A 14,356-nucleotide genomic window follows, 5' to 3' on the forward strand; every position below is an offset into this window, starting at 1 on the left:
AACACATGCACAAAAAGTAGTGCTCATACAAAGTAGGCCGTGTTAAGTAGTACAATACAAGTAAATCATGCAAAGGAAAAATAAAAAGAGAAATATTCATTTGGCTTGAAGAAATCTGGGAATACATTGTAGAATAAGACATGACATGAAGGACATATCAGGCAGAGGGAGAGCTTAATCAGAGTTATAAAAGCATATGAGCGGGCTTCCCTGGTGGCGCAGTGGTTGAGAATCCGCCTGCCAATGCAGGGGACACGGGTTCCAGCCCTGGTCCGGGAAGATCCCACATGCCGCCGAGCAACTAAATCCCTGTGCCACAGCTACTGAGCCTGCCCACCTAGAGCCTGTGAGCCACAACTACTGAGCCCACGTGCCACAACTACTGAGGCCCACGTGCCTAGAGCCCATGGTCCGCAGTAAGAGAAGCCACCGCAATGAGAAGCCTGTGCACTGCAATGAAGAGTAGCCCCTGCTCGCCGCAACTGGAGAGAGCCCGCACATGCAGCAACAAAGACCCAATGCAGCCCAAAATAAATAAATTAAATAAATACAATTTTTAAAAAAGAAATAGTTAGAGAGATAGGGGAGAAACCATGAGTTACATTATCTGAGAAGCCATTATGGAAAAGTTTCAGGAAAAGAGAGGGCTTCAACAATATTAGATGTAATAGCAAAATCAAGAAAGAAGCCACTACTGGCTGATAAATTAGGACGTTTTTGGTATTGCTTGTTTGTTTTTTGAGAACCGTTCTAGTAAATGATACATGAGAATGGGGGAAGAGTTAAGGATCCTGAGAAGGAAAATAGTAAATGCATTTGTTAAAGGCAAAAGCACAAGCTCTGCAGCTACCTGAGATTTCTAAACCTAGGATTTCATCGCAGAACTGGTCTTTCCATCTCTGAAAATTGTGAGGAATCAATGGAAGTAAGTAAAGGATGAGGTTCCTTGAACAGCTAATTACTAAGAGACACAGAGTTCCCACAGAGCCAAGCCTTTGAGAAAGTCATCATTGACTACTAGCATTAATTCCTCCTCTACAAATTCTCCAGGAAACTTACAAATTTCCTTCAGACCAAGAGACAGTGGCTCTTTAGTAAGTCTTTGCCTCCAAGCTAATGGCTACTCTGTCTGCAACTGTGTTTTTTTATCTTAAGCTGTTACTGTTCCATCTTTCACAAGATGAGTAATTTGCAGATATGATATCTTGTTGTCCCGTAGATCTTTTCTCCTAACAAGTCTTTGTGAGTCCTACAAATAATGCATTTATTTCTAAGCCCCCGCCCCTGGTGGTATGCACCAACTCTGCATTCGGTGACCATTTGGTAACTTGAAATCAACCACAGTGGGAGTATTTAGCCTTCAGAAATGAGCCAACTCTGTAAATCAGAACTTTTTCCTTTTGGATAGCTGGTTGTTAAATACGTATAAGCATGCCACTTCCTATCTATACCCATCACAGAGAATGAAAGGATTAAGTGACTCAACTCTATTCAGCTATCATTACAGTAGTTTATACTCTGATTTGGTACTTCATACTGGACATAATACCTCAGTATATAGCCCAGATAAAACGACCATTCCACTCATTTCTATTCATTAAACATTCATTGAGTTTCTAGTCAGGCACTACTGATCTAGATAATGGGAATACTAAAATAAGTATGACAGTAATTATCCTCAAGGAATTTAGCAGGATAGATAGATGGTAGCAGGATTGATAGATGGTAGATAAATAGATGATAGATAGATAGATGACAGATGATAGATAAGAGAGAGACAGAGACTGAGAAAGAGACATGATAAAAGTATAAGAAAGGCATAAATAAAGTAGTTTAGGAATACTCAAGGCAGTGATTAATTCTCTTTGAAGGAATTAAAGAGTTTTCCATCTGGGAGTTCATTTGCAGGATACTGTTTACAAAACTAAATCTTAAATTAACCCTCAGTTTTCTGTGGCCTTTTCTCACTGTCTTCTCCCTCCAAAGTGGAGAACTTAACACAAAATACCTTCTTTAGGAGTCCTATCTAAAGAAAATTATCTGTTGACAAGCAGATTTTTGCACAGTGCAGCATTCAAATCAGACAATGGTAAGAACTTTGGCTAGGACAGAGGAAAAAATCATGTAGAAATAGCTCCTCAAAAAGCGAGTACCTACAGTTGTGCTGCTAACAAAACACAACTTCTACTCTCTTTGAATTATTATATGGAATAAAAATAAGATGATGAAAATGAGAGCATCTTCTTGCTCTTATGATTGTTTCATTTACCACAGTGCCAGGACTGCCTCTGCTCTATTCTTTTCTCATCTAGACCCGCCAGACTGATACCACGAGCCCTGGCCCAAAATTCAGCCTCTCTCTTATCTTCCAAAGATTATGTTTGCCCCAATTTTTTCCTACTTTTCGATCTACTCATGTTTTCTCTCTGAATATGATGTAAATATTCCTCCAAGTACTTCTTGATGGCCTAAAATTTTTTTCTTCAAATGTGGGCTTTCTTGCTTCCCAGTATTTTGCCATAACCAATTCTTGGACTAGAGTTTTAGACACTAAATCGCAGTTTTATGGTGAGAATCAATAAATTGAAGACAAGCAATGCTTAAGGACATCTCAAAGAAGTTCATGTACAAAGCTCAAATGACCTGAGTTGCTGAGATTCTGTAGAGAATTCAAACTAGGAAATTACTTAATCTAAGAACTTGAAGTGAGTATATAGGAGAAAATGAAAATTTTATTTTAGAAATCTGAGTTTACTTTTTTCTCAGGAATATTATTATAAAATTTTGTTAATAACTTTCCTTGCAATAGAGCTCTGCTGATGTACTGTTACTTTCCACTAATGTTAGATAAATAGGGAGAACATTAACTTTTCCAGGCCACTTAAGAACTGTAGAGTCTGGAACATCCCGGAGAATAATAATTTCCCGTAAATTTTTCTGCGTCATTATCTGCTTAATAGAAATGTACAAAATATCAAAATGTTGTCGGGCAAAGCTCCCTCACTGTCGTCCAAGACTTTAATGATCTCCAGTCAGCACAGTTTTCAGCTGAGGTCCTGTGACCCTATGCAGTAAAGATAATGATGAGCACATCATCCATTGTTCATGTCAGCTGGAAACTAATAGATGCTGATTGTTTAAAACATTTATTGGATAGTGCCAAAACCATACCAGGCATTTCCTAAATAAATGAACTTATTCACATTTGTAACTCATTACCTTGGTATAATAATAATTTAGCTGCTTCTGTCTCACTGTTAAATTATATAACTTTTGTTTTTCATACTTTAGGAAAAGCAAAAAGAATGAACCATTTAAAAAGTAAACTCCCATAGTAGGTCATTTATAACTTTGATTTGGGTTTTTTTGTGAATTATATACTTGAAGATGCTATAATCTAAATGCATCCAAAATATGTTCCTCTGAAGTTTTACTTTTAAAACTTTTTTCCCATTATTTCTCACTTTACAAATTTCTCATTCTGTTAATCATGTGTCTATTCTTAATGGAAGCCTGAGCTATATCCCGAAGGTAAACATGTTAGAAATAGACAGAAAAATGCATTTGGTACAAGCCTTAGGTAGACAACAAAATCATCATCAAACTAGAGCTTTTAGCTAATTTGTAGTTTTTCTTTATTTAAACTATTCCATTCAGTGTCTATTTATGACCCGCTGCTTTCGGTGTTGGAAATGAGCAGCTGCTATGCGCTAAGCACACGATTGGGTATTTTGAATATATTATTTCTCTTACTCCTCACAAGAATCCTTAAAATGAAATTTATCCTTATCTTACTGGTACAAAAGCTAAACCTCCGAGTTTAAATTAAATTAAATCTTTGACTCTTAGGTGCTAAGAGACTTACAAGGATAAGGAAGATATTGTTCTGGCTTTTTGGAGCTTTTATTCTAATAGAAGGTTTGAAAACTACCAATAAATATGAATACACTCACACACACACAGACACAGACACAGACACACACACACACACACACACACCTATAACAAGAGGTAGCATGTGATGAATTATATAAAGGCTTAAAACTATAGTATGTGGAATCTTATCTTTCCTTAAATTTTTCATATCCAAAATTTTACCTCAGCAAACTAGATTATGTGAGAGGTCTTAGGCAAAGATATGTGCAATGTATATATACCATGTGTGTTTAAAAAAAAGAAATCTTAAGCCTTAGGCTAGCCTGTATGTACCTATGAATCATAGCAACAGGATCAAAAGTCATGATGACCTGAAAAGACAAAGGCTAGAATAGGCAAAGTCAGAATCCTAACTACTGAAATACAAAAGTCAAAAAGCAGTTAAGATTCAGAAATGAAGGCAAAGAAAATCAGAAAAGAACCAATCAGGAAGAAATGGGATACACAGGTACCAGGTGGCTTTGGATATTAGGATAAAGTACCAGAAGCAAATATTAAAAATGAGGCATCTTCTGTGTCAGCCAAGAAGTGTCATATATTTCCTGCCGAGATAAATCTATTCCTTATCCTGCAGTTGAGAATCAGTAGTTCCCTATGAGGCGATGGGATATGAATGAACCTGTCCAAATGGGAAGGTGAGGCCTGAGAACATACTAGGGGAAAAGTTGGATTTAATGTTTTATTTTGCTTTACAAATATATTTTCTGAAATGTGTCTCTTAGATATATATAGAAATAGTTACATTTTTATTATAGCTTAGAGCAGTCTTAAAATAATAAATTTACTCTTGGGTATTTTACCTAATATTTCTTTTGGTAAATATATTCCTGGAATTGATACTAAGCCAGTATTCAGCTACTATCTAATCATCATGATCATCATTGTCATCATTTGTCATTTATTAAACACTTCTTATGTGGCCAATATTGTGCTAAGTGCTTTATGTACATTATTTTATTTAATCCTTGCAGCAAACCTAGGAGTTGGGTATGATTGTTGTCCACATTTTAACAGATAAAAAACTGGAACTCAGGATCACAAACCTAATAATTTATATAGCCAAGATTTATACCAATGATTCAGTCTCACTCCAGAGCATGTGCTTTTCATGATTACATTTACCCTTAGTACTCCCTGAAGTTAAGAGTTGTGGCTTTTCATTTGCATTTAGGTGATCTAGTAATCCCATGAGCAAAAGCAAAGAAAAAAATATAATACCAAAACTGCTTTTCTATTCAATGGTAAATTATTTTTAAAGACATAAATAGCAATATGCTTCTCCTTTTTATTATAAATTCTAAGAATGAGTAAGATAAAGTTCTCCCAATACAGTGTAGTATTGGGAACAATTTAATAATTTTGAAAAATTTCTTGAAACATCCATTTTTCATATATATATGAAATGTCTGAAAATGGAAATTACTTCCATTTGTGTCTCAACTTGAGATCAAATTTACTTTTAATAAATATGGAAAAAAATACATATATCCCACATTATCTATGCTAGCCAGTATATACTGGCTATATATGTGTATATATATTATATATATATATTTAAAATATAATGGTTAACATAGATAATATTGGATCCATCCACTGAAATGCTACTCTAGGCAATGGCTGAAGACATTGTCATTTAAAGTAAATTGTTTTTGATATTTTAAAATGACTTTAGTTTGAAAAAAATACCATGGACTAAATGTTCTCCAAATAAATCCACTGTAAATAAATAGTCTTCCTTTTAAAATCAAACATAACAGTTCTATTTACATAGATATTTCCTGAAAAAAAGGCAATAACTTTTTGAAGAATTTAACTGTATTTTTTTTTTGATAATTGAGAATTCCAACAAAATCGAAAGTTAGAGTGGATTAAGAAAGGCCATATCTCACCTAATATAAATATATATTTCTAGATTAAGGATTTGATTATTAAAATTTTGTGTAGCCTTCAAAATAATTCTTATATTTTACATTTAAAGAAAATGATCAGTTATTAACTCAAAAATACACAAAAAGATACTGGGAGATCCTGGGGGAAAAAAAACAGCTCATTTGAATCTGATCTAATGTTTACACTACAGCCTACTGCCATTCAACTTGGCTTACCAAAATGTTTATATCTAGCTAATATTTTCAGTGAATTGTTGTTCATACAGAACTATTTATTAGGGTAATGATTATTCAAGTCACAGTAAACGGTTTATATAAGATCATCTTTCTAATGCTTTATGAAATTTACCATATCTATGATTTAAAAGATCTCCATTGTGAAATTGACCAAGTAAGGATTTTTCACCATTATGTTTAAGAGCATATTTACAAAAAAAAATCTATTAGCAGATAGTCTCTTAACCTAGTAATAGCCATCAGGTAGTAATCATACAGTAATAATAATGGCTGCATTATTTTATATTATACCAGATACCACACATGTATTATTTCTAATTTTCAAAACAGCCCTGCAAGGAAGATATTATTTTCCCTATTATTTTATAAACAGTGTTTTAAAGGTGAAATAATCTGCTCAAGTTTACCCAGCTAGCAAGTTTTCCTTACTCCACATTTTTCAAACTTCAAAACCTATTCTTTTTTACATTCCACATGTCATTAACATAAAGCATTTATGAAGGTTTTCAATTTATCAGAATATTTGAACACCCAGAACACCCTGCACCCTGGCTGTGCCAGATGACCATCTGATTATTTCAATTCCAGAAAGTTTGAACTATTGTAAATAATAACGATTTTTTTTTCTAGTACTTCTAGGATTCATCAAAATTCCAGCAACCATTCAGAAATTAAACTTTCTCTTTTCTCTTGGCTTTTCTTTAAAAAGTTAGTGTTTTAATAATTAGATTTTACATTATCTCTAGGTTTTCAGTGAAGCATAATGGATTAAAGAGAAAATTGATGCTACTAAAATTGCTTTTTATAAGTTACAATGGCAACTTCATCATACTTGTTTTTTCAAATTTTATTCAGAAATAAAAAAAATTTTTCTTCCTAATATGAAGCCAAATGTTTATTTCCTAGATTTTACCTAAATGTTCTTCCCTGAGGCCATTCCTGTTGTGAAACTGTTTTAATCGTCTTCATTGGGGTGTGGTAAAAATTCTCTAATTGTCATTGCTAAAAACAAGGGTTTCATATAAACTGAATTTTTCTTTTAGGATAATTGCCATTCACTTTTGTTTTATATGCAACTGAGTGGGGTTTTGCAGTATCCTCTGTGGACAATTAAAGTGCTGAAATAGGAGAAGCGAATAATTGCTTTGTGTGGTAATACTGACAACTTCTGCGTATTTGTCAATCTGTGTTAACAGTATCGATCAGGATGGGATCCTCATAGAGGGGCAGATAATATTTCCACTAAATCTTCGGACAGTGATGTAAGTGATATATCTGCGGTTTCAAGGACTAGTAGTGCTTCTCGTTTCAGCAGCACAAGCTACATGTCTGTCCAATCAGAACGGCCAAGAGGAAATAAGAAAATCAGGTGAGTAAGGGGACTTTAAGCAGGAAATTCCTCTAAATATATTTTAGAAGGTCTTTATTTTTCTTTGGGTAAATGTAAAATCTTTTACTTCTAAAAGGTTAATATATATCATTAAGACAATAAGAACTTCTGTACAGATTACTTTTAATTATATTTTGGTCTCCATTTCAAACTTCTTGCACAGAAAAGTTTTACAGAACTTATAACTATTTTCTTACTAGATTATTTGAAATAATATCATTAGCTATTTTTTCATGTTTGCTATTTAAAAAGTAATTCTGTTATTATATCTTTACTGAAATTAAAGTGATGGTTAAGTGAAGATCTGAATTTTTTAAATTCTAAGGCATATGAAAAATCATATTTTAGAGGGAATTTTTCCTAGCTGAATACATTTTAATAATTCAGAAAACATAAGAACATTACTTTTTTAGTAAGGTGCTCTCCCATCCTCTTGAAACTTTTTATAAATGCGTGGAAAAAGTTCTCAGTTTCTCAAAAAAATTTATAAATGTAATGTATGTTTGTTAGTATAATTTTCATTTATCACCCAACCTATAGACTTTATGGACACCTGAGCTAAATTAGTCTTTTTTTACTCCTATTGGATCAAAAAAAAACAATAATGCAAAGACCGCAACTTTTTTCCATGCAACTTTGTAACAGGAAAATATGACTTAAAAACAATTATGATTTAAGTGTTGCTTACACAGTGCTTCTCTGGGGTACACTGGAGAAGAAGTTTTCAATGCTTAAAAGATGTCATTTTTGTTTATATTTTAGTAGTTATCATTACTTTTCTATATAATTTTGTATGCATTTTTTCTTGACGTTTTCTTTCTCTTTTGTGTTTATTTGCATGCCTTCAATTTATGTTGCTTTCAAAAGGCCAAAGGGAATAGAAGAGGGAGGGCAAGAAGGGAATAAGCATGAAGAGATAGTTCATGAGGAGGAAGAGGTAAAGGAAGAAAGAATTAATGAGAATGAGAAAGGGAAAGAGATTACAAAAACACGTAATAAGGAGAAAAACAGAGAATCAGGAGACGAGGAAAAAACACAAGATATACCTGAACAAGGGAAAGAAAAAGAACAGTGGAATAAAGAGGATTTGCAAAAGCAATTCTCGCAAGATGATGACAGGTAAAATTTGCTCATTTTCGTAGATATTTCCAATTAGTAATGTCCTTTCTCCTACTCTTAAGAACTATTTTGCCATTTACATTTGGTTTATTTTCTTGTGTTTTATCTATTTAGCTTCTAATGGAACTAATTAATGTTAGCAGATTATTACCTAACAGACTGATTTATTAAACAGTCTTTAATTTGTATACCATAGCTCTGAGAGTCTGATTTAATTGGGTTTTCAAGTTCTTTTTGACTAGGTGGATCAAAGGTAAATTTCCCTTTAGTTTTTTTAGCATGTATTACTGTATATCTTCCTCATTTGTAGAGTCAAACCTTTAAAATGAGGTTCTGAAGGGACTGAAAAAATGTAGCCTGCACTATAAAAAATATTATATACTAGAACTTTTTAAATGAATGGCAAAATAGGTGGCAAAAAGTAAGCTTTCTTCTGTCTCTGAATAAAGAAAAAAGCAAGTTCCTTGCCTCGTCATAGTTATCTGGTGGGCTCTAGTGCAGTTCTGATTCCTGAGGAAGATTGTGGAGTAGGAACAATGCTCTTTGATACTCTGAGAAGATAGAGGCTTTAGGGCTTATTAGAAGGCAGACATGTTGGCTTAGCCCCCTCTAGAAATTCATTCAGCTAGAGAAACTGCCAGAGAAGGAGCTTTGAACAGGGGAAAAGGGAAGAAACATAATCAGCAAGGCATAACAACAACTATGTTTTCATTTTCATAACACAATGCACTAAGTAAGTATGAAGCCATCTTTACAGTGCTGTACTGAAAGTCATGTCAGCACAAGTCCGCAGTACACTCCATCCTTCTGCCTGGGGAGATGAGATCTGCCTAGTTACATTTCTCTGAGACTGAGAATTGCAAATCATGTGCATTTTGGAGGACTTTGGTTTTCTAGTAATCCGTCCAGACCTTGATTTTGTGCTAGTATGCACCTGGCATAATACTCACCCCGATTGTAAGCCAAATTTTGCTTTATTGTATCTAAATCCAATGTCAGTTTGTGCTTTACTCAGAGTTAATGAGAAAGATAGGGCTTCCCTGGTGGCGCAGTGGTTGAGAGTCTGCCTGCCGATTCAGGGGACGCGGATTCGTGTCCCGGTTCGGGAAGATCCCACATGCCGTGGAGCGGCTGGGCCCGTGAGCCGTGGCCGCTGAGCCTGCGCGTCCGGAGCCTGTGCTTCGGAATGGGAGAGGCCACGACAGTGAGAGGCCCGCGTACCGCAAAAAACAAAAAAAAATGAGAAAGATAATTGGAATGAATGTTTACCCCCGGGTATACAATTCAGTGGTCTAATTCTATGACACTTCACTTTCTGTCTCAGATTGGTATATTTAACTATATCTGTGATCTGTGAAGGTTTCTATGTAACAGACACGAAACCTAAAAGTAAATCTTAAATTAGGCATATTTTGTGATTCAAGTCTAAACTAGTAATTTCACGGCTATCTCGTTGTTTATCTAACTTTTGATAATTACATTACCTTATTAATGAAGGCCATTTTTCTGGTTTGTTTGGCATAGGGTCATTTCATCATTAATTCACAGAGAAAAGCTTTCCAAGGTGTCCTTGGAAAGAGACACAGAGTTTCCTTTCTTCCAAAAGCAGAGCAAAATGTGAGCCTCTAATGTGTTTTCCATTCTATAAACTGTGTAAAGGAGAACACATGAGCCCCTTGGTGTCTGCCTGGAGCCAAAAGCCTACGTTAGCATATCTGGCTTGGTGGGGAGAAGTTTGAAGAAGATTATAACCTTAAGTTCTCGATTTTTTAATATTACTTTCTTCACCATTTTCTTCTTGAAAAGGCCACATTATTTTACACAGGAAAGGGAAAGATAGTATATTCCTAGCAATGAGTCATCAAGGCATTGTACTCTTCTTGAGTAACTATATAATACTTTCGCAACTGTAAACTTTAGGGGGCCAGACTGATGTCTCTAGGGAACATATATTCCATGTGATGGCAAAAAGTGTCAACTGCAATTATTTGTGAGAAAATGCTGGTGTTGCTAATTGATTATTGCAGCACAGGATCTTGAATTTGCTTTCATTTCTCAGAATAAAATGAACAGTCTTTATTCCAAGAGAAGCTATGTCTGAGTACTGCCAGTAACATTTCGTTTTGGTAGTTGATGAACAGAATCATCGATTGTTTAAATGCCAAAAACAACTTACGTGTTTATACAACATCATTGGAAATAATCTTTTTCTATAATGCATCATTTACATTTACTTGTAATCCAAATTTTGTAAAGGAAGAATCTTTTTCTGACTTCAGGGTTTAAGTATCTATAGCAATGCTGGTACACTTAAAATTAACACAGTGACCACAAGGAGCCAGATTAATTTTAGTTGCTGTTTTCATTGCAGTAATTGTGTCTCATTGTGTGGCACAGAATTACGTTGTTTGTGTTATAGTAAGTCTATTAAAGTAAGTCTTCTGAATGTACGAGTAGGAAATGAATAGCAAAAAGTAAATTCAAAAAAAGGTCCATTAAATATTTGAATATAATATTTTTTCAAAGTTGGTTAATAAATAATACATTCACATTTAGCTATTTATATTTCCACACATGTATATTAGCCTGGTTAAATGCCCCCTACCATTAATTATTATTTGGTAATCATTTCTAGAAAATCCAAAATTATATTTACCATTTAAAATATTGTTCTCACTCTGTGTACATAGGTATGCTTTAAATTTTATACCTATCTACATTTGCTGATTACATACCATATATATGTGGTAGGCTGGCCCAGAATAAAAGTGTTCAGATGTAAGGAGAAATCATTCGTTCAACCAATATTTATTTAGAAAATTTGTCAGGCAATATATACTATGAACTGGGGGGTAGAGGTGAAATGAAGCATTTCTAAACTTCTAAGCCTGAGGGTGAAGCAGTTTCTTAGACTTGTGTGGATGTTTAAGGATAGATCCATATCCAGAATATTTCATCAAGAAACCTAAACTAATTCATAAGGATATTTGATGAAAGAATTTGGCACAAGAAGTGGAGATCTTAAGTAACTCTGCAGTGGAAGATAGAAAAACAAATATTGAACAGTATAGCTTGTCAAAACCAACAACATCGGGCTTCCCTGGTGGCGCAGTGGTTGAGAATCCGCCTGCCGATGCAGGGGACACGGGTTCGTGCCCCGGTCTGGGAAGATCCCACATGCCGCGGAGCGGCTGGGCCCGTGAGCCATGGCCGCTGAGCCTGCGCGTCCGGAGCCTGTGCTCCGCAATGGGAGAGGCCCACGTACCACAAAAAAAAAAAAAAACAAAAAAAACAAAAAAAAAAAAAACAACAACATTTGGCAGCTTTGTGATCAAATTACTCATCCATTCCCCCAGGTTCTGTTCTGGGCATATAAGACAAAAGAAAAAATAATTCAAGAAACTCGTTATCTATAAATTTTTGTAGATAACCAAATAAGATATACCGAGCCTGAACAGATTGCCTGCTTCTCAGATCCTCTCATATTTTTGTATTACCCAGCTTTCCTTTTAATAGAAATGTTACAGTTTATAATGAATGCACTGCCTAAAACTTTATGGCTTCATTATTGTAAAACAGGTTCAAGATCTACAGTAAGAGTGAAATATTCACACAAAGATTTGCATTAATGAAGACTACACAGAAAACCTTTTGAGGATTTGTGTGTATCTGATATTTAGCAAATTTTTGTGCTTTATATTCTTACAGAAGAGTCAATTTTAAAATGATTATTTGTAAGACCAAAATATAAATTAAAAGTTTCAAAAATAAAAAATTTTAGTTCTCAGGCATGTCTATAAACGGTATGGAATTATGTATTCTCTTTTTAAAGAAAAAGTTCTTGAGATAGGAAATTTTTTTAAAGGAAAAAGATGGCATCAATTCAAATACTCATGAATAGCTGTTTTTAAGACTTAAGCCATCTAAATTATCTAGCAAAAAGTTCTTATAGTCTTTAAAAGGGCAAGCAGAATAATTGTTAATGAAATATTTATTACTGCTAACTTACAGATCAGAGTTAAAATGTGATAATACATTTTCCTGACTATGTAATATAACGACGTGTACTGCATATTTACTCCTATGTTATAGACCTCCTCTGTTTTATGATTGTGCATAAAAAGGAGACTTTTTAAAAAAACACCGAATATCACTCTTAGAATTTTGATCATGTAAGGACCCAGGAATTTGCATTTTTAAAACAAACACCCCCCAAGTGGTTATGATGCTGTCCTTCCTCTCTTTTGGGTTGCTTATATTTCCTAATGAATGCTACGGTCAGCTTGTCAATTTGGGGGGAAAAAGGCAGCTGCGCTTTTTGACTGGGATTGTGTTTAATTAGATCAATTTGGGGATTATTGCCATCTTAAAAAATGTTGTCTTCCAATCCATGAGCACAAGGTGTTCCATTTATTTATGTTTACTTTCTCTCGATGATGTTTCATAGTTTTCAGGGAACATATGCTTCTTTTTTTAAAATTATTCCAGGTATTTTATTTTTGGTGCTATTGTAAGTGGAATTCTTTTATTAATTTCATTTTGAGTCTGATCATTGCTAGTATATAGAAACACAATTTATTTTTATAAATTGATCTTGAAACCTGCAACTGTGCTGTATTCATTTATTAGCTCTAAAAGTTTTTAGTTAATTCTTTAGGATATTCTATATGAGATCATGTCATCTGTGAATCAAGATTACTTGATTACTTCCTCCTTTCTGATCTGAATGCCTTTTTATTTCTTTGTGTTGTCTAATTGACCTGGCTAAAACCATCACTACAACGTTAAATAGAAATGCTCATGGAAAGTTCTTAAAAGAAACAGCCTAGTAGCATAGTCTATATGAAACTTTCTTTTAAAATTTTGTGAGCAGCTCTCTTAAAGAATAGATGTATCTACTTCACTGAAAACAAAACAATGTAATCCATTGTATATTCTCTTTATCTAGTCTATCAGGAAGTTCAAGTTCATAGCCAAAGACATGATAATTCCATTCAATTTCTTGAACTACATTATATTATAATCATTATATTATATATAATAATTGATATTTTTATTTTTGCCTCTTTTTTTGAGGCTTTGCTCCTTTACCTCTATTTTATTACAATTGTGTTATGTAGCTTTTAAAAAAAACTGCCTCAAATTATATATGCTGCTAACTCAAAACAATTTTCATATAGTATCATGCCAACCTTTAGAATTCAACACCTTTACATTCTCTTCGTGAAATGCTCTTTTCTCTGAGCTCTTGTGATTGTACACTCCTTTAGTTCGCTAACCGTCTCTCTGATCACCACTGTCTTCTCTGGGAGCATTCTCTCTGCCCCTTCCATGTTGACATTTTCCAGAATCCCATACTAGACCTTCTTTTCTTTACGTGTTCTATCTTCATGCTGCCTTCTATTCTGTGGCTTCCAGTAGCATCTGTGTATTGATGGCTTCCAAAGCTGTATCTCCAGCCCAGGTTTCTTCCTTAACCATCTGCCAGATCTATCCAGTCCTGTCCTTGCCATTTTCTTGTCTGTCCTGGAGACGTACCAAACTCAGCATGTAAAATTAAATTCATCATACTGTCACAGAACAGGCAACTACATTTAATAAACCACTCCTCCTTTTGTGCTCTCTTTCTCGGTGGGTGGCACCGGCATCCTCCCACTTGGCCAAACCAGGAACCTAGGCATCACTCGACTAGTCCTTCTCCAATGAGCACCATTCCCTCCCTCCAATCAAGTCTTATTAATCTTAATGCTTAATTATCTCTGAAGTATTCCATTTCTCCCTA

General features: G+C 34.4%; 1 protein-coding gene across 50 annotated transcripts in view; it reads left to right on the top strand.

Annotated features, from left to right (window-relative positions):
• RIMS2 (regulating synaptic membrane exocytosis 2) overlaps positions 1-14,356 on the top strand; it is a 552,349-nt gene that overhangs the window by 415,657 nt on the left and 122,336 nt on the right. For 36 of the 50 annotated variants that reach the window (XM_059042501.2, XM_059042509.2, XM_059042507.2 and 33 more), the window contains one exon: positions 7,262-7,434. The exons of 13 other annotated variants lie outside the window; for them this stretch is intronic. In XM_059042501.2, the coding sequence (XP_058898484.1) occupies positions 7,262-7,434 (173 nt within the window). Of the gene's footprint in view, positions 1-7,261; positions 7,435-8,322; positions 8,575-14,356 lie in introns of all 50 variants that reach the window. One more of the 50 variants, XM_059042500.2, reaches the window with a different exon arrangement.

This window comes from Kogia breviceps, chromosome 17, assembly GCF_026419965.1.
Source record: "Kogia breviceps isolate mKogBre1 chromosome 17, mKogBre1 haplotype 1, whole genome shotgun sequence".
Lineage (NCBI taxonomy): Eukaryota > Metazoa > Chordata > Mammalia > Artiodactyla > Physeteridae > Kogia > Kogia breviceps.